Genomic DNA, 24,245 nt, shown 5'->3' on the forward strand with positions numbered 1-24,245 from the left:
TCCCTCTCTTACTTCCCCTTTCCCCAAGACAACAATCAATTTGATACAAGTTAAATATGTGCAATTCTTTTAAATATATTTCTATATTTCTCATGTTATGCAAGAAAAAGCAGATGAAAAGGGAAAAAACTAAACCAACCAAAAAAAAATCGTGAAAATACATTCAGTCTCCATGGGTCTCTTTCTGAATGTGAATGGCTCTTTCCATCCCAAATCTAGTGTTATTATCTTGAATCACCACCACCATTGTTGAGAAGAGCTATGTCCATCACAGTTGATAATCACCTAATCTTATTGTTGTTGTGTACAATGTTTTCTTTATTCTACTCACTTCATTTGGCATCAGTACATGTAAGTCTGTCCAGGCATCTCTGAGTAACTTATTCAGCCATTCCCCATTTGATGAGCATCCACTCAGTTTCCAGTTTCTTGCCACTACAAAAAGGGCTGTCACAAACATTTTTGCATATGTGGGGCCCTTTCCCTCTTTTAAGATCTCTTTGGCTTACAGACCCAATAGAAACACTGCTGGAGCAAAGGGTATGTAGTCACTTCATTATAGCTGATTCCTGATCTTTCAATGGGACTGATAAGAGGAATAGGAAAAAAGCTCAAGGAAGGAATTCTTACATAATGTTGAAGATACAGGAGGTTTTCAAAAATACTTGTTTATTCTGCTTTTTTCCCCTTAAAGTTTGTTCTTCTCTAGTGTCCTACTGTATCCATTCATGAAAGTGCTACATAGTTGCAAAAGGGCCAAAATTTGGATTAGCAGAAGGGAAATGAATTATTGAAGTCTATAAACATGTATTATTTACTTGCTTCAGAGCCCTCAATAGTTTGAAGGATATGAAGGTAAAACATATATATAATTGCATCAAGGATTAAGATCCCCTAAGGTTCTAAAGATAGAGAATATAAACCCAGCTCCAGAGAGAGGAAAAGCACAAAGATCAGGGCAAATTCAAGACAAGAAGAAGACGTTACTTTTAATAAATAGTTTGGTTGTAAACTTCAGGTAACATATATGAAATGAGAAAGGTAGGTTGAAGTCAAATTGTGGAGGACTATAATGCTACACTAAGGGATTTCTATTTCTTCTAGAGTCATTAGAAAGGTGTTCAAATTTTTGAACAAAGGCATAATGTGGCCAGATCCGTTCATTAAATTTGTTGCTGTGGCTGGATCAGGAATAGAGAGAAAAGTGCTGGGCTTGTATTTCAGATCTCATAGTTGACACCTTGTAACAGTGAGAAAGAGTCACTTAACTTTTCCTGCATCAGGCAGCCCTCTTAAGATTTATCTGCTAAGCTATGGATAGGTGGGTAGAAGCAGTTGTACTAACATAAAGGATGGCTTGGTTAAAAGAGATGGGAAAAAAGTTAGACCATTATGCTCCAGAGAGCTAAGGAAGACTTAAACTAGAATTATGTTAATGAGTGGAGAGAATTACACTTGAGAGATTTTACACACACACACACACACACACACACACACACACACACACACACACACACACACATATGTGTGTGTGTGTGTATTTAGAACATAATATATAATATTTACTGTTATGCTTCCAAAAATTTTTTTTTCTTTAGATTAAATATCCCTAATATTTTTAAATGATCCTTATATGGTATGATCTTGAGGCCTTTACCCTTCTAGTCATATTTTTTCCTCTGGATGTATAGATTTGAAATATATAAGCTAGAAGAGGTATATGAAGGGAAAGAGAAGAAAGGAGAAGAAAACTAGTGTTTATTAAATACATCCTGTGTGCCAGGCATTGTTAGGTAAAAATAGGGACAAACAAAAGTGAAGTGTTAACTGTTCTCAGAATACTTGCCCTCTTGGATTTATGAGACTTGTAAGGCATTTATTTAGAAATCATAACTGAAGTTGTAGGAATGGTTGAAATCAGCATGGGGACAGAATATGTTGAGAGGAGATAGACGCATCAAGCCTTGGAGAATAACTATATTTAAGGGAATATCAAGGGAAAGGATCATGACAAGAAAGGGTTAAAAAAGTGAGGAGGCCTTCCAAAGGTACTATAATCTGCCTAAAGAATTAAAGAAGGACACAAAGACTCCAGCTTTTGGGATAACAACTCACTATTTGACAAAAACTGCTGGGAAAATTGGAACTTACTATGGCAGAAACTAGGTATTGACCCACACCTAACACTCTATACCAAGATAAGGTCAAAATGGGTTCATGATTTAGACATAGAGAGTGATATTATAAGCAAATTAGAAAAACAAAGAATAGTTTACCTCAGATCTGTGAGAAAGAAGGAATTGGTAGCCAAAGAGGAACTGGAGTACATGATTGAATATAAAATGGATAATTTTGATTATATTAAGTTTAAAATATTTTTGTACAAAGACCATTGCAGACAAGATTAGAAGGGAAGCAATAAACCACCAAAAAAATTTTTTTTTTGCATTCAAGGGTTCTGATAAAGGCCTCATTTCTAAAATATAGAGAATTGGCTCAGATTTTTAAGAATTCAAGCTATTTTCCAATTGACAAATGATCAAAGAATATGAACAAACAATTTTCAGATGAAAGCATTTCTAGTCATATGAAAAGATGTTGTAAATCATTGTTGATCAGAAAAAATGCAAATTTAAACAAGTCTGAGATACCACTATGCACCTCTCAGATTGGCTGAGATGATAGGAAAAGATAATGACACATGTTGGAGGGGATATGAGAAAACTGGGACACTAATGGTGGAATTGTTAACTGATCCAGCCATTCTAGAGAACATTACAGAACTGTGCCTAAAGGGCTGGCAAACTATGCATAATGTTTCTACTGGGTTTGTATCCCAAAGAGATCATAAAGGAGAGAAAGGGATCCACATGTGCAAAAATGTTTATGGTAGCCCTTTTTGTAGTGGCAAGAAACTGGGAACTGAGTGGATGCCCTTCAGTTGGAGAGTGGCTGAATAAGTTATGGTATATGAATGTTATAAAATATTATTGTTCTATAAGAAACTATCAGCAGAATGATTTTAGAGAAGCCTGGAGATATTTACATGAACTGATGCTAAAAACCAGGAGATCATTGTACATGACAACAAGATTATATAGTGATTAATTCTGATGGACGTGGCTCTTTTTAACAATGAGATTGAGGCTAGTTCCAATGGTCTGTGAGGAAGAGAATCATCTGCACCCAGAGAGAGGACTATGGGAACTGAATGGGGATCACAATATAGTATTTTCATTCTTTTTGTTTTAGCTTGCTTACATTTTTTTTCCTTCTCATTTTTTTCTTTTTTAATCTTATTTTACTTGTGTAGCATGATAATTGTGAAATATGTATAGAAGAATTGCACGTGTTTAACATATATTGGATTACTTGTCATCTAGGGAAGGAGATGGGGAAAGGGAAGGAAAAATTTTGAAACAGGATTTTGCAAGTATAAATGTTGAAAATTATTCCATGCATATGTTTTGAAAATAAAAAGCTTTAGTAAAAAATAAATTGAAAAATTTAAAGAGGGAGTATAATTTTATTGGTAACTACCTTAGTTCTTCAGCTTCTCTTATGACAGTTTCTTATGTCTTAACCTGGTATTTTTTACAGCACTTTTCTAATTCATGATGTGATATTTCCCCCAAATGTATATTTGTAATTCATTTGTTTATTGGCTATGTCAGATCAGAGCTTTTATTTCTGTTTTTGCTGAAATGTATTAATTTAAAACTAGAATAGCTAGATTCAGAAGGTTATGCAAACAGATTTTACCAGCATACTGACTAAATGTTATGAAGATAGAAATGATAAATATTTAAAAAAAAATAACTCCAAATACTATGCTAAATAATGTTTTCCAGTTTAACTCTATTCTTTCATTATGTCTTATTAAGGGTCAACTCTATTTGCTGGTAACAGACCAGGGCTTTCTTACTGAAGAAAAAGTTGTTTGGGAAAGTCTGCACAATGTAGATGGTGATGGAAATTTTTGTGACTCGGAATTCCATCTGAGGCCTCCCTCAGATCCAGAAACTGTATATAGAGGGCAACAAGATCAGATTGATCAGGTAAGTTAGCTTTTTTTTTCCCTTTTTAAAAATACCCATTCCACTCAGATATAAGAATGTTTCCAAAGTATTTCTTTTCAGTCAAGATTTAATTTATTAATACAGGACTGAGAAGTTAATTCACTTGTGTTACTGGCTTACTTATCTCTAAATTGTAGAGGGTAAACTTGGTTAGGGGGGGATAAAACATAAAATAGTAGAAATTTATTCCAACATTTCTGCTTAAGCTTCTGAGTATTCAGATGTCAAGTAGAGAAACTTATGGATGAGTTGACTTTATATACCTGAATTTTAAAAGACTATCCAAGTGATGACGCATAATCACCATCCCATCTTCTCCAGTAGATTCTAAATCCTCTATAATCCCTACTGTCAATAATCTTCAATTGCTCTCTGTCTACTAGTGGCTTCTCTACTACAACCTTGTATCCCCCATCCTCAAAAAATTCTCACTTGATCCATGTCTTCCTATTAGTTGCTGTCCTTTAGCTATCCTCTTTTTGTGGGTAATGTCCTTAATAAAACCATCTGTATTAGATACCTCTCTTTCATTTTCTCTTATTCTCTTCTTAACTTTTTGCAGTCTGGCTTCCAATTTTATTCAACTGAAACTTCTCTCTCTAAAGTTACAAAAGACCCCTTGATCCCTTAATTGCCAAATCTAATGGCTTTTGCTCAATCCTTATCCTTCTTGTCTTCTCTCTGGACTTCTTCTTGATCCTCTCTAAGTTTTTGGAACACTGCTGTCTTCTGTTTCTCTTCCTACCTGCCTGACCATTTTTTCTCAGTTTCCTTTGTTAGATTTTTAGATCCAGGTTATGCCAGATCATGTCTCTCAAAACTATATCCTAGGCCCTCTTTTTTTCTCTTTTTATATAATTTCACTTGGTGATCTCATCAGCTTTTGTGGTTTCAGTTATCAACTCAGTGCACATTACTCTAAGATTTACTTGTCTAGCACTAATCTCTTCCCCATCTCCAGTCTTACATCTCCAACTGATTATTAAATATCTCAAACTAGTAGATCTCCTAAACTCAACATGTCTAAAATGAAATTTATCTTTCTCCCACATATCCTTCCCTCTTCCTGACTTTCCTATTTGGAGAATACCATCCAGTTATTTTGAGTACTTCTCAGTCTAGAGAATTCTGTCCCTCATCATCCCACTTACCTAGGCTGTGAGCCTGTTTGTGTCCTCCTCAATTCCTTGCCCTCTCTCATCCCTATATGCAATCAGTGATCAAGTTTTGTCACTTCTACCTTCACAATATTTCTTGTACATCCCAGTTTCTTTCCTCCGAAACCATGCTGGTATGGGCCCTCATCACCTCACAACTGCACTGCTCCGTGCAGTCTTTTCCCTCTCTATTCTCCACTCAACTATCAAATTGATTTTCCTAGAACTCAGATTTGAACATATCACTCCTCCACCAGCTTCCTGTCACTTAATAGAATCAAATGGAAAAAAAAAAAAAACCCTCTGGCTTTTAAAGTCCTTTATAATCTTTCCAGTCTTCTTATACTTTAATCTTGATATACTCTAAGCTCCTTGTTATATCTCCCATTAGACATTTACCTCTGAGCTCTGGACAGCAATTTATTCTTTGTATATCTTGATTATACATAATTATTTACATGCTGTCTCTCCATTCAACTGTGAGATCCTGGAGAACAAGGACTGTTTTTTGCTTTCCATTATGTCCCAGATGCTTAGCATAGTGCCTGGAGCATAGCAGGCCCTCAATAAAAGTGCAATAAATAACTAGTTGGTTTGGGTCCATCTCAATTTTATTCATCATTTTCACAGAGTAGTTCAATAAGAAATGAAAAGCAAAATACAAGTGATTTCATACTCTGAAACCAAAAAATTTTTAGGTCACAACTGATAATTTCTTCTACTTGTTATAAGTGTGTAGCAAAATAAGTGTACACAATTTTTTTTTTTCTTCAGCTGGGAATATAACACTTTTATTTATTTAGGCATAAATTCTTTTTGATTGAGTTTTGATCTATGTTTTGTTTTTGTTCTTTACTTTGAATACCTCTACAAATCTGTAGTAAAAATTATGATTATAAAATCATAAATTTATGCCTCATTTATCTTATTTGAATTAAGAACTCTTCCTAATTAAAATCACTTATATCTGTATTGTAATAAGTTTTGCCTGACTTTTTATATGTGATTAGTAGTGTATCTTTTGCCTTCTCAAAGGATAAAGGAAAGGTTGAAGAAAGTGAGGGAATTCAGAACTGAAAATAAAATTAAAATTACCTTTTTTTTTTTTTTTTTTTTTTTTTGCTGAGGCAATTGGGGTTAAGTGACTTACCCAGGGTTACACAGCTAAGAAGTGTTTAAGTGTCTGAGGCCAAATTTGAACTCAGGTCCTTTTCACTTAAGAGCTGGTACTCTATCCACTACACCACCTAGCTGCCAAAATTAAAATTTTTTAAATAGTTAAAAGAGAAAAAAAAGAAGTCTTCTCTAGTATCTCCTGAAATATAATTTTCTTTTTTACTTTAATAGAGATTTAAGCTCAATCAATATTTCTATATTGATAGTTATAATGCAGGCTTGGGATCTTACCTAACTTTATTAATATTTAATTTTTCATAAGAAGAAGATAGTAAAAGCACTTATATATTCTTGATAAGATTCTGTCATTTGACCTGAATAAATTTCATCTTTTGATACTGCAAGAACTAGAAGATAAGATTGTTAAACTTGCTGTTAATAAATTTTGAGAGATCACAAAGAACATGAAAAGGGCAAATATACCAGTTTTCAAGAACAGAAAGAGAATAGAATCTGCAAACTTTAGTCCAGTAAGCATGATTTTCATTGTTGCCATAGTTCAACTATGTTTTACTTAAAATATGTTTAAAAATGAAACTGAATGCTTTATAATTATAGAAAGGAGTTGAGAAAATATACCTTCTTGCTTCTTTTGCAAAGATGAGGGACTAAGTATGTGACTTTTGTATGTATTTTAAAATTCATTTAATGTTATTTAATTTTTTTGAACTTTTTTTTTCCTTTTTCTTATTCCTTGGGGAAGGTTATATTCAGAAGTTGTGTTGGAAACACAAAAGATATCAACAAAAACGTATCTTTTTAAAAGGAATGATTTGTGAATATTTAGAAAAGAAAATAATCACAGAGAGGCTTTCTGGTTTCATCATGAACAGGTCATGCTAGATTGTATATATATATGGTTTTTGGACATCATCACTAAACTGGTAGGTCAGGACATTTATGTAGATTTTATCAGTGCTTCATACCTTTCTCATATACTCTGGTCCACACCAAAAAATACTTCTAAGTAAAAAGGGTTATGAACTATACCTTATACACAATATTAAATTCTATGCACCATCATCATGCACTCCACCTTTTAGAATATCTTTATTCTTTTAGAATTCAGCTGTGCCATCTCCTAAGGCCTTTCATAACCCCACCATCAGCAGCTACTAATGTCTTTTTCCTACATATCACCTCATATTTATTTGATGTTTACATATTACCTCCCCTGATAGAATGAGGCAAAGACTTTTTCATTTTTGTCTTTATATGCCCAGGACCTGACACAGAAAAGACAGTTAATGTTTACTAATGGATGTTAGCTATGAGATAATTATAATTAGATGTATTCAGAACTTGCATCCTTGCTGCTATTGTTATGTATTTATTTCTTCTACCCTTTTTAGCTAAACTCCTTGAAAAAGCCATTAATAGCAGGTGCCTCCACCTCCCCTCTTCTTAACTAACCCCTTGCAACTGGCTTCCAATCTGATCATATCAGAGAAACTTCGCTTTCAAGTTATTTCTTAATTGCCAGTTTGTTGGCTTTTTCTTACTTCTCATTCTCTTCTGTGACATTATGGATCATTCTTTCTTTTTGATACTTTCTTCTCTATAGATTTTCAGGATCCCACTCTTCCCTGGTTCTCCTTTTACCTATCAGACCACTTATTCTTACTCTGAATCTTTATCCAGATCATACTATATCACAGAACCTCAGAGTTCCCTCTCATTGCATCTAGGACCATCTCCAGTCATCTTGATCTATTTCTTGTCACTAGACCCATATAACTCTGGAGAAGAGAGTGAGGCAAGTGACCTTGCCCAGGCCTCCCTCACTTAAATCTAACTCTCTTGCATGTCATGGCATCCCCTCCCTGATGTCATGGTCCTCTCCAAGAATGAAGGGCAAGAACAATAGCCTGGGTCATCTTTTCTTTTCCCTCTGTATTATTTCAATTAGTGTTCTCATCAGCTCCCATGGATCTAGTAACCATCTCATTGTTGATCATTCTCAAATCTCCCTGTCTTGATCTACTTTCTCTACTGACTTTCCAAGTCTCACATCTCCAAATACCTTTCAGACATCTTGGGTGTTCAGTAGACATTTTACACTTGATTGTCCAAAACTGGGCACATTATTTTTACCCCCAACCCTTCCCCTCTCCTACTTTCCCTATTCTTGTAAAGAGGAGCACTATTCTCTTATTGCCTCAGCCTTCCAACCTATATATCATCCTTAACTCCTCATTGTCCTCTTATCACTCCCTGTTGCCAAGGTCTGTAAGTTTCTCATTTGCAATATCTCTCAAATGTTTTCTTCTCAATCTTTTCTCTTCTGACACTGCCACCTTTTGGTGCAGGGCCCTCGTCATCTCATGGCCGAACCATTGCAATACCCTGTTAGTGAGTCTTTTTGCCTCATGTTTCTCCCTATTCTGGTCCATCCTCCATTCAGCCACCAAAATGATGTTCCTAAAACACAAATCTGATCATGTGACTCCCCCACCTCACTCCATTCCATGAATTTCATTGACTCCCTATGGCTTCCATACAAAATAGAAAATTCTGGGTTTGGCATTCAGTATTTCACCTTTTAAACTAGCACCCTCGCTGCCCCCTGCCTATTTTTTATAATAGCTTTTTATTTTTCCTAATTCATGCAAAGATAATTTTTAACATTCACCTCTCCAAAACACTGTTCCAAATTTTTCTCTCTCCCTCCTCTTGTCCCCCCACTCCTAGACAGGTTCAACAGCCACATATTTTTCAATCCAGAGATACTGGCCTTCATGCTGTTCCTTGAACAAGACACTCCATCTCTCTCTTTTGGTTCTGGTCATTTTATCTGTCTTTTCTCCATGCCTGGAATGTTCTCCCTTCCTCATCTCCAACTATAGCTTTCCCTGGTTTGAAATCCCAACTTAAATCTCATCTTCTACAGAAAATCTTTCCCAGCCTCTAAATCTAGTGTCTTCTGTGTCCTAATTATTTCCTATTTATCCTGTACATAGCTTGTTTGTATACATTCATTTGTTTTCTCTCCAGTCAGATTGTGAGTTTCCTTGATGAATGGGAATGTCTGCCTCTTTTTATATCTTCAACACTGCACATTGCATGGCACATGAGAGTCACTTAGTAAATGTTAATTGACTGAATGATTTGAATGGCCAGAATTAGAGAGTTATAATCAATTGTTTGATGTCAGCTCAAAAGGACATTTCCAGTAGAATATCTCAGCAATCTGTGCCTATTTGCTGTTTATCATTTTTTACTAAAGACTGGAAGTGAAGACAAGTATCTGTTAAACACCTTTTCTGTACCAGACATTGTGCTAATCACTGGAAATGTAAAAAATACCCCCCCCAAAAAAAAGTCTTTGTTCTTTAGGATCTCATGATTCGTTGGGTGAGATGACTTGCAAATAGCTATGTACAAACAAAAAACATGCAGGATAAAGTGTAGATTACTACAGAGAAACAAAGGCAAAAATTTTATGTATAGCAGATTTACAGCTGACATAAAGCTGAGAGAAATAGTTAACACACTGTTGCAAGTTAGGATCAAAATGATTTTGATAGACTAGAACATTGGAACAAATCAAATAAGATAATGTGATTTAAGGAAAAAATGTAAAGTTTTATACTTTTTAAAAAAAATTCAACTTCACAGAGGAGGGGGGAGAATGAGTTGATGGTTTATCTGAATGAAGTCTCAGGATTTTATTGAACTGCAAATTCAATGAAAGTTAGCAGTATAAATGTCATACAAGAAAGCTAATGAAAAAAAAATTTTTTAAGTTTAGCGACATTAGTTTGGTAATTGGCCTTTCAGAGTTAATCTTGAACTTTGAGAAATATATTAACTATATCAAGCTATTTTTTTAAGTCCTATAATAATTCCTTATGTTTTGTTTTGAGTTTTTTAACAAAATCATTTCTCTATTCAATCCTTCCTTGTTAATAAAGAACACATTTATATAAAATCACAAATGACCAAGTTTGGCCTCATATTCAGCATCCTATATTGATAGTACACCTTACCTTCCTGCTTCAGTGAGCAAAGTATATTTTAGCATTTTTTTTTAAACAAATTGAATGTAGTTTAGCTTTTAATCTGAGTCTGGAAATCTCTTACAGCTTATTTCATTTACATTATGCATATGTTATTTTAAATTGCATTGAGAAAGATTATCCTAGAAAACTGAGATTATAGTCCAACTTTAGGCTCTGATCACATCAATCAGTAGTGTTTGTATTTAATTATGAGTACCACAGTTGAGGAAGAAGATTGATAAATAGGAAAGCATTGGGGAGGGGTGGGGGGTGGTACTGATAGTATGGTTAATGGTTCAAGCCAAATGAAAGTTGATTCAAGGAACGTGAGGATCTTTAGCCATTTTGAAAAGAGGAGCTTTAGGGTGAATATAGTGGCTGACTTCAGATATTTGAAGGACTGTTGTGTGGAAACAGGGATTAGATTTATTCTGTTTGGTCTCAAAAGGTAATAAGGGAAAGTTGCAAAAGCACAGTTAGGCTTGATGATTTTGTGATCAACAAACTCTGAAGTGCAGAAGGATCTTGTATTTTCTATATCTTTCTGTAAATTATATCTCTCCAAAGATGTGATCTGTTATAGGGTATAGTTTGCAAAAACTTTTCCTGGATTTAATTTGAAAAATCATTTTGAATAAACAGGCCAGCCTGAATTTTTTGGTAAAAATTCCCACATGTACATTCTCTTATGATGCTACCAAGGAATGTTATAATTTAGTTTCACCCTCCTAAAATTCATAGTCGAAATTTTTGCCAGCTTACCTAGGCTAGATTAGGGCAATATTCTTGATTATATAGCTGTTGTAATTTAAGTATGACGTAACTACAATTTAATTACAGTAGTGGTTGGTGGAAGGACACAGTTCTGATAAACATCCCAGAGAGAAATGTAGAGAATAGGCCATCTTGGTGGCTCAATAGATAGAGCACCAGCCCTGAACTCAGGAAGACCTGAGACTGGAATTCTCTTACAGCTTATTTCATTTATGGTCTGTTAGTAGGATATGATATGTAATACAGTTAACTATAATGCAGTACAGTAAGTTGTAAAGCAAAATAAAGGTAAAACTAAGATAAATTCCTAGCTGTGTGACCCTGGGCAAGTCACTTAACCCCAATTGCCTCAGCAAAAAAAAAATAAAGAGAGAGAGAGAGAGAGAGAATAAAGAAATTATATTTTCTGTCACTTAGGGGAAAGTTGGTACCAACACAGTTTTCATTATGAAGGTGATCAAAACTTTATTTTTGTATTTATTAGTGATAAATAATCTTGTATTAAAGATAAATTTAAATGAGTGACTACTTAGGAGGATAATACCTTTTGAATATACAAAGTCTGGGATGTTGGCTTGAAAAAAAAAAACAGTCTCCTCACTAATACTTATCTTCTATTGAAGTCCCACTTCAGGGCCTCAGTATGGTGTGGCTGTAACAAAGGGTTATCCAGGGTCTCTGGCCAAATTCACACGGCTACAAAGGACATTTCAATGCATCCTCCTTGATTCTCCTAAAGCTTTGGACACTAGTGATCTCCCTTTACTTCCTTGAGTTCAAAGACACCACCTCTCTTCCTCTTCTTCCTTTCTAACCATTCCTTTGTTGTCTTCTTTAATAGTTCTTTACCCTGATGCCTAAAGATAGGTGTTCCCCAAAGTCTGACCCTGACTCTATTTTTTTTTCTCTCCCCTTTTCTTTGACAACTTTATGCAGTCCTGAAACTTCAATTATGATCTTTGTACCGATGACTTCCAGAACTTTATTTTCAGCCTTAATCACTTTCAATGTGCATTAGTTTTATTCATATTACTCTTCTGCTTAAAAACAAAGCAAAACTTTAATGGCTATTCTTTACTGTCTTTATCTCTTTATTTTAACTTATCACAGAGAATATCTGGCCTGTTCTGATCTTTAGCTTGTTTGCCTTTATGCTTTTTTATACTTTATCTATTCCTTGAGACTAGAATGTTCTCCCTCTACTTGTTCACATTGGAATTGCTAATTCCTTAAATCTCAACCCAAATGCCACCTCTTGCATGAAACTTTTCCCACCTACATTTTATCTTAGTTTTACCTTTATTTTGTTTTACAACTTACTGTACTGCATTATAGTTATCTATATTACATATCATATCCTACTAACAGACCATAAACTTAATGAGGTCATAAACTAAATTTATGTAAATTTTGAATGCCTTCTCCAGTGCCTTAGCTCAGTGCTTTGTATTTTAGTTTTTATTTGCAACATATTATTCTGCATTATATCTATCTATGTGTATAACTTATCTGGCTAAAGCAAGTGACAAAGGACAAAAATACTACTACTTATCAAAAGGCTTCCTGTTTGACTGAAAGTGAGCTCCTAGGGGCAGCTAGGTGGCGCAGTGGATAGCGCACCAGCCCTGAATTCAGGAAGGCCGTAGTTCAAATGTGGTCTTAGACACTTAACCCTTACTAGCTGTGTGACCCTGGGCTAGTCACTTAACCCCAGCCTCAGGAAAAAAAAAAGAAAAGAAAGAAAGTGAGCTCCTTGCTAAAGAGGTTGGGAGCTGTTAATAGTTAATAGTTAAGAGGGAAGTACCTGCATCAGTGAAATCACTAATTCTTGGATAATGGAGTTTTTTATTATATATACAACTACATGTATAATTATATGCATCCATACACACACAAATACACATTGAGAATAAAAAGAATGCTAGAATTGGAGTTAGAAATGCTTAGGTTCAAATCTCCTCTCTGACAATTATGAGCTATATGACTGGGGGCAACTGTATGTCTCAGCTTTCCTCATCTGCAAAAAGGGGATAATATCATAGTATTACCCCCACAAAATTGTTATGAGTTAGCAAATGAGATGATGTATTCAAACTTTAAAGTGGTATTTAAATTTAAGCTAGTTTTATATTAATCAAAAAGCATTTGTTAAATACCTAGCATGTCACAGGCACTGTGCTTGGTAATGAGGATACAAGTGCCAAAAAGAAAAGAAACCATCCCTACTCTCAAGGGGTAATATTTAATAGAGGTGATAGTAACATTTATGTTAAATATAAAAAAAGAATAAATACAAAATACCATGTAGTTAAATAATTAAAAGCAGTATGAGAGCACTACTACTTAGGAAAGTCAGGAAAACTACTGTGGAATGTAGTGCTTAAATTATGCATTAAAGGAAGAAGGTGATGTTATGAGGCAGATGCAAGAAGGGAGATTATTTCAGATTGAGGGACAATATAGTACAGAGGCACAGAAATAAGAGTGTTATACCTGAAGAATAGAGCCCAGGTGAAGTAAATCACAGAGTATGAATAATATACAGTGAAGCTAGAAAAGATAAATTAGGGCAGATTATGAAGGTCTTTAAAAGCTAAGAAAAAGTTCACATTTGATCCTAGAGACAATAGGGAGCCAACATAGGTGATTGAATAGGGGAATAATATGGTCAGATCTGCACTTAAGGAAAATTCCTATGGTGGGAGTTTGAAGGAGGGATTGAAATAGAAAGAAATTTGAGGCTGGGAGACCAGTTAAAGGAAGCTATTGTAATTATCTAGGCAAAAGTGCTAGCTGTATGAGTGGAGAAGTCATTGGTCATGAAATGTGTTATGGAAGTAGAAAGTATAGGATTTGCAACTAATTGAGTTTGTGGGATGAGAGAAAGGATTCAAGGATAATATGGACATTATGAATTTAGGAGAGAAGCAAGATTTGAAAAGGGGAAAGGTTGGGGCAGCTAAGTGGCACAGTGGATAGAGCCCCAAACCTGAAGTCAGGAGGACCTGAGTTCAAATGTGACCTCAGACACTTAACACCTTCTAGCTGTTGTGTGATCCTGGGCAAGTCACTTAACCTCAGGGGGGAAAAAAAAAGAAAGAAAGAAAAGGAGAAAGATTTTGAGGAAAAGAATGAATTGTATCTGGGACATATGAAATATATGGTGGCTCTAAGACAACCAGTCTGAAATAAGCCATTGGTGATAGCATATTAAAATTTATGGGACAAACTAGAACTTATTGAGTGGGTTTATGAATCGTGTGTGTGTGTGTGTGTGTGTGTGTGTGTATGTGTGTGTGTGACCCAGTTAATTAAGTTCATTAAAACTGATGGAGTTCCCAAGAAGAGAAAACGCAGGGGGAATAGAGGATCCAGGATAATGTTTGAAATACACAAAATAAAAGGGTGTAGTGCCAATGATGAACCAAGAAAGAGACTGAGAAAAAGTGATGAAATGAAGTTAGAGAATATTCCTTTAAAAACTCAGAAAAGAGAGAGAATTCTAAGAGGAGTAAAATGTAGCATGTAAATTGAGAAAAATACAAACTAAGGAACAATGAAAGGAATTGGCAGTTAACAGATCACTGCTAACTTTGGAAAGAGTCATTTGAATGATAAGGTCAGAGGCTAGATTATTAAGGATTAGGGAGAAAGTGTTGAATGAATATAGCTCAATAGCTTCAGGGATTATACTCTGGTGAAGGTTTTCTAACAGTGGCAGAAACTGGTACATTTGAAGTCGGTAAAGAAGGAATCAATAATTAAAAGAGGTTAAAGATTTGATAGAGAACAGAATGATTGAAGTTGCAATTTGTTGAAGAAATGAGTGGTCTCAAAGGCATATGTAGAAAGCTTTGGCATCTAGCAAAGATAAGGGGAACTTCTTTTTCAGACTGGAGGAAAAAAGTTGGGGATGAGATCAAGGGTGTTTTGAAATTAAGAGAAGGGGAGAAAAGAGAATTGAAGTCAAATTTATATATATATTTCATTGGTCTAAATATATTCTGTAGCATCTCCCCAAATCTAGTTTATGTAAAACTTATTTGTGTTATTTATTCTGGCTTATTTTTGTCCCAAGAAGTCTGATTTTATGGAGACACTCTATTCATAGCCTCATCTATATTTCAACTAATACACAGTCAAATTTTAGCAAGATTTCATAGCTAATTGTGATCATTTTATTTATTAGGACTATCTTATGGCCTTGTCTCTACAACAAGAACAGCAGAGCCAAGAGATTAATTGGGAACAAATCCCAGAAGGAATTAGTGATCTGGAGCTAGCCAAGAAACTCCAAGAAGAAGAAGATAGACGAGCTTCTCAATATTATCAGGAACAAGAGCAGGCGGCGGCGGCAGCAGCAGCAGCTGCGGCAGCTGCTGCAGCAGCTGCAGCTGCTGCTGCACAAGCCCAGGTAAAAAATTAAAGTAGTTAGTTTTCTATAAGTATGATTTTTTTAAAGGGGAAGAAATATGTTGCTTAGAGAATATTAACATCTAATTAAGCATCACAGGTTATTGATCCTATTCTAAGTTCCAAAATCATCCCCAAATTATTTGCTGGATCATATATTCAACATCAGAAATTCCCTATTATGAAGCAATGATGTTAACTGTGTCTTTGAAACCAGTCAATTAATCATACTATAAATCTAAGAGTCCTCTTAATATTCAGTCTGTAAATGTCTATTTCAATGTTCATTTTATAACTCCAGATTTAAATGTTAAAATTTTCTGGATTACATGCTCTCAATTAGCCTTTTCTTTTATATACTTTTACCATAGTTATAGTTGTTTTACTTGCATTTAAAGCTGAGATTTTTAACCTGGGGCTTCTGTATTTGGTTTTTGTTTTATTTTGTTTTTTTTACATTTTGGTAATTGTACTCCGCTGAAATTGGTTTCCTTTATGTGTGTTCTAGAACTATAACTGCATAGCAATCAAATCATAAGAAATCTAGAAATTTTTTTATCTAGAAAGGTAACAGGATGCCTGGGGGGGCAAAAATATCTGAACTTGGAAAGTGTTATAAAGAAAAGTGAGCTACTCCATTTGACACTTATTAGCTTATTAAGATCACTGTATTACCCCTGGATAAGTCACTTAATCCTGATTGTTTAACAAATTTAAGTAAATAAATCTATGGTTTGGCATTTTGTGAAACAAGTTAGTCTAGTGCCTGTTATCAGTTCTTTAATTTGGAATTCTGTCCTGTGTTTATTTGCTTAAAATAAAGTATACTTTCTCTGAGAAGTAATTATGCAACTTTACTAAAACTGTCAGTATCTTATAATTCCTTTAATTTCTTTTAATATTGTGATTATTTTCGAGATGACTGATTAAACATCATTTAAAATAATCAATATATCCTCATATGCTTTATTTTTAATCTTTTTTTTTTTTTTTTTTTTTTTTTTTAAACTAAAGCAGGGCCAACCAGCACAAGTAACTGCCTCTCCAGTAAGTGGAAGACAATCTGGGAGTAATGAACGTAAACGCAAAGAACCTCGAGAAAAAGACAAAGAAAAGGAAAAAGAGAAAAATAGTTGTGTCATTCTGTAACAGGTGTTGGATTCTGTTGGAGCCAAGTACTTGCCCTGAGAAACAAAACCATGGGATAAAAGGAAGAAAACCGTTCCATACCGTCTGTGCCTGATTACCCAATGGATTTTGTTCATGTTTTAAAAGGAAGAAGTTGCTACTTAGTTACAATCAGACTCTCAGAGTTGCGTAGTGCAGTCCTCATGAGCTGGATTTCCTTGTTACAAGTTGGAAGTGTCTGTATCATCGATCATGAAAAATACCGCACTTTGTAGCTGAACATTCAAATCATAGCAAGTTTTGTGTCATAGTGACATTTATTATTTATCAGTTAGTAAGCTATCTCATCTTCTGTTCTAACAATGAAAGGAGAGAATTGGTTTTGTCAGGTTCCTTCCTGAAATCAAAAAGTTAGCATCATAATTTTTAAAATTAATTTCCATCATGCTTTATCTGTGACCAGGCCTTGATGTGAAAGCATTATTGTGTGTAGGAAGCTGGGCCTATCACTTTCTAAGTGCTCAGTGCTTCAAATGTTGAAATTAAAAAAAACAAAACAAAAAACAGTACATGTTCTAATTTTAGTTAGAGTTTCTTTGACTGTTAAAAATGTAGCCTCACATAATGGAAGGAGAGTGGCCAAATTGAAGATCTGTATTGCTTTTTCCCACAATAGACAACTGGGCATAATATTAATACTCTTATTTTGTCAAGATACTCTAGAAATGATTTTGTAGTTCTATGGAAGTTTATTGGGTTTTTTTGGTTTAGTATTTGTTATTATAGGTAAATTGGACCACACAGTTCTTATTTATTGACCATGTGATAAGCAACTAGTGGGAGGAAACTAGAATGTCTAATAATAATAATCTTGTAGAAATGCAAGTGTAGGAATCCAGAATTAACTAATATCTGCCTTTTTTCACAAAAACCTTGAACCTTAACACTAAGATTATTATGTCTACTTGCCCATTTAAGCAAGTAAATTAAATATAAATATTTTTTTAAAATCATGAATAAATAAAAAGCACACTTCAGAATGGAATTTTGAGAGGTCCAGATATTCTTTTAGTCTGATGGAAAGGCACTCATTTGTAATATCACTGTCTTGTCTTATTTTAGTCACCAGATTAGAATTTTGGAACACTTATGTAGAAGCAATCAGATTTTCTAATTTATGGGAACCAAATAAATATGTAATATCTAATCTTTATAGGATTCAGAAAGAAAATATTTGTTGAACTTTATTATGAGGGAATCATAAATTCTCCTGTATTCCCAGATACAATTAAGGAAATAATTATCTTAATAGTCTTTTTGATAAGCTTTCTATGTAGCAGTTTGTTTTAGTCATTTTTGAAAAAATTGTTGCTGCTCCAGAAAGTGTTGTGATTCCCAGTATAAGCCTGGGTAAACACATTTATTTAAGAACAACATAAATTGTTAAAATATCCTTCTGGAAAATAGCTTTTCTGGTTTGGGAAGACGATAGACTGCTTAAAAGTAGTCTAGATTTTTAATGACTCCTTTAGCTACTACCATGATAAAAAACCAAGTGTAATATAATTTCTTAAGGAAATAGTAGAATCTTATTTATGGAAGAAAAAATTCTCTTAGACAAAGTCTAGGGTCAAGCTGAATCATTAGCTTCTTCTGTTGCATATCTGTTGTGCATTACAGAGTTCACTGTACCTTCAACTTTGCTTTACTAACATGAACAGTTGAAGATCCTGTTTTGAATATAAAACTTTGATATGCAAATTTTTTAGAACTCTTAATAATTGTTGATAATTTCTCATACATTGATGACCTGATAAAATATATGACATCATTCACTGTAGAAGCAAAGAGATTAACCTCCATCCCAATGCTGAAGCTGTCAAATTTCTGCTTGATACTAAACTAACAAACACCGTGGCTTATTTTCTTTACCCAAAAGGGATCATAACAGTGTGTCATATTGGAGTGACAAAAAAATTATAAACAAGAAATTCAAGAAAATCCAATCTAATGCAGATTTTGCCACAATTGTGTACTTATATTTATTTATTGCTTTTGAAAAAATAAATGTGTAAAAGTTAATCATTATCTTCTAGTTCTTTCCAAAGAAAATACTGCCATCCTACATTCCCACTGAAAAATTATTCACTTAAACCAGCACTGTTATTTTCAGAGTAATCTCAATGTATAATTAAAAGAAAATAATGAAAATTTTAATGTATTTGTTAATATCACAGTTTTATATGTATAGTATTTACAAGTCTTTCTTACATTCCTGAAATTCAGTTTGATGTATTAGAGATAATAAGGATAAAATGTTCTTTTTGATTATAATAGAAAGTAAAGAGGAGAGGGAGGGAAATGATATCCTGTGCCATTAAGACAAAACAAACAAAAAAAACTTTTCAGATATATTTCCCTTCAGTGAAGAGGTTATCAAGAATTTCAGAGCAACTCTATCTTAATTTTCATATTTTGTATTTTTCTCCACAGATGATTAGTATTCAGACGTTGAGTTGCTGATTTGGGTCTTTGGATTTGATTAGTTGTATGTTGAAGTATTTCCTGGACAGCCTGAATTTGTACTGACTGAAACTCAATACCCTTTGTGGATTACATCTTAAGAAAAGTTAAAAGAATCTAAACACCTTAGTTTTTGACTCATGAATAGTCCATTCTGCATATAAGAAATCTTTATCATCTCTGGCAAAAGAGGTGGGACAGAGAATGGACACAAGCTGGGCTATCTTCTACCTGCAGATTTTCCTGCACTTAGTTCCTCCCACTGTGTAATGCAAGGCAAACAGATAGGTTTCAGAGTTTCATGTGTATGCTGCAAGCAGTTAAATTCACTTTATAGTTTTATCTCTTAAAACACCCTACACCCAGAGAAAACCCAAGTCCAAATTGCAGTAAACATCATGATTCACTGGCTAATATTTATATAGGTTACAATCCTTGCTTGGGAAGTGAGAATTTCCATGATATAGATGAGTATAATTAGAGTGAGGCTTCACTTTACAGCTAGGATTTGGAATGTACTTTGTGTCCTCACCTAATTGTCCTGCATTTGTAACAAAACTCTTCCCTTTTAGTCCCAATCTGCTCAAACTTGTTGATATTAGATTACCTGGCTGATATTAATCATTTTGGACTTAAAAGCCATAACATGATTATGTGGATTGTTTGTTTTGGTTCCAAACATTTTATTTATGAGTCATAAATCAGAGTTCTATTTACCTAAAGATAGAGAGCCTTACTGTGTAGGCAGGCTTAAGAAAATCTGTGCAGAAAATTGAACATTGACTGCGGGGAAGGGGGAGAGTCCAAGTGGATTTCATTAGAGCTGTCATAAAACTGCGAAAAAGATTCATGATTATTTCTAGAGCGATTCTTAAGCAGTCATGACTTTTAGTAAAATACATTTTGTTCTGCCTTTCAAATGCTTGTTTTAATGTTTTCCTGTTTGATGTGCCAGGTGATTCAAAGCCCACAAAAAAAAAAAAGAATTATATGCTTAGAATTCTTTGTTAACCATGCAGTAGTTTAATTGAAAATTTGATGTTAAAACTTTCTAGTATCTGATTTAATTTAATGAGCCACCCAGAGTATCTGTACAGTTTTGTAGTAGAGAAAGAGTAGTTTAGCCTTTAACGGAGCTGAAGATTTAGAATCCTGAAGTGTTTGGGTTCTAAAAAGTAGCCTTCTACCCTTTTTTTGGTCAAATAGATAGACTTCCTGTGCCTCTGTTTTATTCTGTAATTGGAAAAAAATCTTTGTCTTTTGGACCTATGAGTAAATGGCGCAGTATAAGCACAATGTATTATTTATAGTAGTCCACATGTATTGTGTACACTTTTAATTGAAGTGCTTTATGAGAACCATTTTTCTATTCAACCATGTCATTTTGGAGTAAAATTGCTTGCTGAAAGATTTGTTTCCAGGTCAAGTTTTTTGTGTAGTCATATGTGTTGTATTATATTCTCTTGTTAAGATGTGGTATCTCCCTAAAGTATTTTTCAGAATGCTTTTATACTGTGAAAGGTACAGTGAGAGATGGGTCTTGTCAAAACAGGTGCATCTGGTGGAAAACATTTAGCAATCTATTTTTTATTCAAATCTCTTTCATAGATTAAAAAAATTAAATTATGTATACCTGCTGTCAATGGAATAAAGTCATCAAGATTCAAGTATGTGTTTATGAATTTTTCTATAAATAGAAAGACAACCATCTCTCTTCACTTAGAGACCTTAGGGATTTGGCTGCCCCATGTTCTTCAAGTGTTCTCATTCTCATTGTTATTTCTGATGATTGGTGTAAAATGTTATTTAATAAAGTGTGGTTAAATTCTTGGGGTTTTTTAAGTGACTGCAGAGAGAAAAACAACTTAATGGAATCTGATAATTCTTGCTGAATCCTTTAATTGGGTCAATTCATTATTCAGTGATTTTCTAAACTAAAACTTAGTTTTCTTTAGCCCTTATCTAAAGTCATAATTTGATATTCTAATGTGACTCCTAATATTGATGCTAACTTAGTGTTCAGCATTATTTGAAATGCTGGGAAAAAACTTTAACTATAAAAGGAATTAGGCAGTTTATAATGCATATCTATATTTATTAGTCTGCTCTATTCACAGTGAGAGATAACAATAGTAATATTTGTTCAGATAGGAATTAACAGATTATCTTTTCTTTACCAAAGAAATAAGATAATGTTCTGCAAGTACTAATGAAAATATTCTTTATTTTTACTTTTAATTAGAGGTTATCTGATCACAACAGAAAACTTCTGAACATATAGGTGACTGAGTGATCTAGGATAAAAAAAAACAAACACTGGACCAAATTGTTGGACGTTAGAATTTTTAGTTTATATCTGAATACTGAGATTCAAATTAATGCATCATTTAGTTAATGTTGATATTGCCTTTGATAGGAATTTTTCTTTCAATTTCTTATTTCTAAATCATCTGTATCTCTTATCATACATTAGACTCAGAAACAAGGTAAAGAATTATAAGACTGCAGATTTAAAGTCAGGCTCAGATCTCTGTTCTATTATCATGAAAAGTGATCTATGCTTCCTTTCTTTATAATGACCTACAAGGGCTTGGTACACTGCTACTATAGTTAGGAAATTCAGATACCAGTACAGGAGTAAAAAGTTTTGAGTATTTAACTACTCTCTCTGTAACAAAAAGTATAGTGTCATTTTATTCAAATCAGGAGCATAATTAATAGTGAACGTTTCTGTTGGACCTTAAATTAATACAGTTTCTATCACTGTTTTGAAGTTGTTTCCATTCATAACAAACTTTATGTTCATCTTTACTTGAAAAAGGAAAAAAACTTTCGTTTTTTAAGCAGGGATGCTGCCTTCATCTTAAGGGGAGAAATGTAATACATTTTTTTGTATGTTGATGCCTATTTGTTAAATTTGAATGGCTATTTTTTTTTCCTTTTAAGTAAAGGTAAAAGCAGAAAACTTTTTGTTCTATTTTGGTTTCACTTTTTAAAAAGAAACACACATTTTAAGATACAGAATTCAAGGAGGCAATCACTCTTGGGGCACTGTAGTAAGAGTCCTTCCATCTAAGGTTTCTAATTAAAGGAATAGATTTTTGAGATCCATTGTCATTAATGTGTGAAGTATATACTACAATCTAAACCACAGTTTTAACAGATTCATTTTTGTTATAAGTGGCCACTTTGTTATCATTCCAGAGGTGGATGATGTGATTAATGATTCAGCAAGACACTAATAATGACTCATGAGATCAGATTTACTCTCAAAGATCTTTCCCTAAATCTTTGACATTCAACTAAAAGCCAATTTGTTTCAAATTTTTCCTTCTGCAAGACACTTGGAAATTTGCTATGACACACTTTAAGAATTGAAAGATGGGATAGGATAAAGAACTAGTAGGGGTGAAAAGTGAGGGATGGAGTGAAAAAGAAACAGTTGAATTTTTTTTCCTCATCTCTGCTCACTTCATTTAAATCAAGAAACTTCTATGATATACTGAGGAGGAGGATAGGGAGCTTTCTAGTGCATAAGCCACCACACATTTCTCAAAGATGTTAGAATTTACATTGTTTAGATCAAAATAAGCATTAATTGTTCATCATCCAACTCCTCTTAGTTTCTTAAAAACTTTGACCCACACTTCTGAAACTTCTGCTTTGAATATCCTTGAGCTAGTTATAATCTTAAAAACTTAATAAACTATCATCAGTCCTAAAGATGACCCATAGGAAAGTGTTTTCTCTGAATTGTTTCCAGAGTCTCTCAAAGTTGAGCTGAAGTTCTGACAGAATTTTCCTGTTCTAAATATTAATTGTGCTAACATCTACATCAGACTAAACTGAATAATAGTAAATGTCTTTGTTTTGCTTTTTGAAGCATATTCCTTTTTTAAAGCATATTGAACACAGATTGAAATGTATAAAATCATAACTCCTATGACTGCAAGGATCAGTATTGGAACTTACCATGTTTACTGTTGTAACAGAGATAGTCATTGTTAGATAAAATGTTGGATATTTTGTAAATATAACTTAAAATTGTAACCAGTGAATAATATCTTTAGTATTTTTTATTATAGATTATATTTTATTTCAATAAACTTTGATATTCAGACAAAACAGCCTTTGTGCTATATACATAACTTCCTACCAAGTACTTAGTTTTAGATGTTATTGCATTCTGGTTTCTTAGTTGACTGCCATGAGAATTTAATACTCATTATAGTTCTATTTCAGTCATTTGTGAGTAGGCAAGTCAATATATAAGCATAGATGGATCACGAATAAAGGTTGCCTGCTTGTGGACAAGATCATGTGAATCTAGGTAGTTGTTACTTTCCAAAGATTCTGACTTCAGAATATCCTAGCATCACAGACCTAAATCATTTTATCAGTGCCAGCATCTCCAAAAACTATGAAATCCATTCTCTTCTAACTATATTTAAGATGCTCCTTTTTATTCCCAATTTTAAAGTATTTGATTTCAAAGGAAATTATGAGAATTATTTCTGCAGATTCTCCTAAATTCACTGATTCTTTTTTGGATATGTTAAATCAAAAGCCTCTTGCTTCAAGAGTTTTCTATACCAAAAGCAATGAATGAGTTAACACATCAGCAACCAGCAGTTGTAGATTTGTAATAGGACATATATTTTGTGTGAAGAGCAAAGAATCCAAAAGACTGACATTATAAGGAGTTAATAAGGAATTGCTTTTTCATGAGAAGGAATCCCTCCTGAAGTAAATTTTAGTAAAGAAAACAATGTTAAAATCAGCAACCAAAATCATGAATTTCAATTCATATTCAAGAAAGAGATCTGGACTATAGTTGCATAATTGGTTTCATTTTAAAGATGGCTTATTTTGATGAACTGGTTTCAAATTTTCCTCTTGGTATTTAAGTTCTGTAGATAATGAGATATAAAACCATAAGTTAATTATATAAGTTTTTTACTTCACACTAACCTACAGCTAATTTGAGCAAAATA

General features: G+C 33.6%; 1 protein-coding gene across 2 annotated transcripts in view; it reads left to right on the top strand.

The window, feature by feature from the left end:
* The window catches only part of MINDY2 (MINDY lysine 48 deubiquitinase 2), a 114,881-nt gene extending 91,505 nt beyond the window's left edge, over positions 1 to 23,376 (top strand). Inside the window, exons 7-9 of one of the 2 annotated variants that reach the window (XM_074294633.1) lie at positions 3,885 to 4,058; positions 15,377 to 15,601; positions 16,615 to 23,376. In XM_074294633.1, coding sequence (XP_074150734.1) covers positions 3,885 to 4,058; positions 15,377 to 15,601; positions 16,615 to 16,749 — 534 coding nt within the window. In that variant the 3' untranslated portion in view covers positions 16,750 to 23,376. The remainder of the gene's footprint in view (positions 1 to 3,884; positions 4,059 to 15,376; positions 15,602 to 16,614) is intronic. The other variant, XM_074294634.1, reaches the window with a different exon arrangement.
* The last annotated feature ends 869 nt before the right edge of the window (positions 23,377 to 24,245 follow it).

This window comes from Sminthopsis crassicaudata, chromosome 2, assembly GCF_048593235.1.
Source record: "Sminthopsis crassicaudata isolate SCR6 chromosome 2, ASM4859323v1, whole genome shotgun sequence".
NCBI classification, from domain to species: Eukaryota; Metazoa; Chordata; class Mammalia; order Dasyuromorphia; family Dasyuridae; genus Sminthopsis; species Sminthopsis crassicaudata.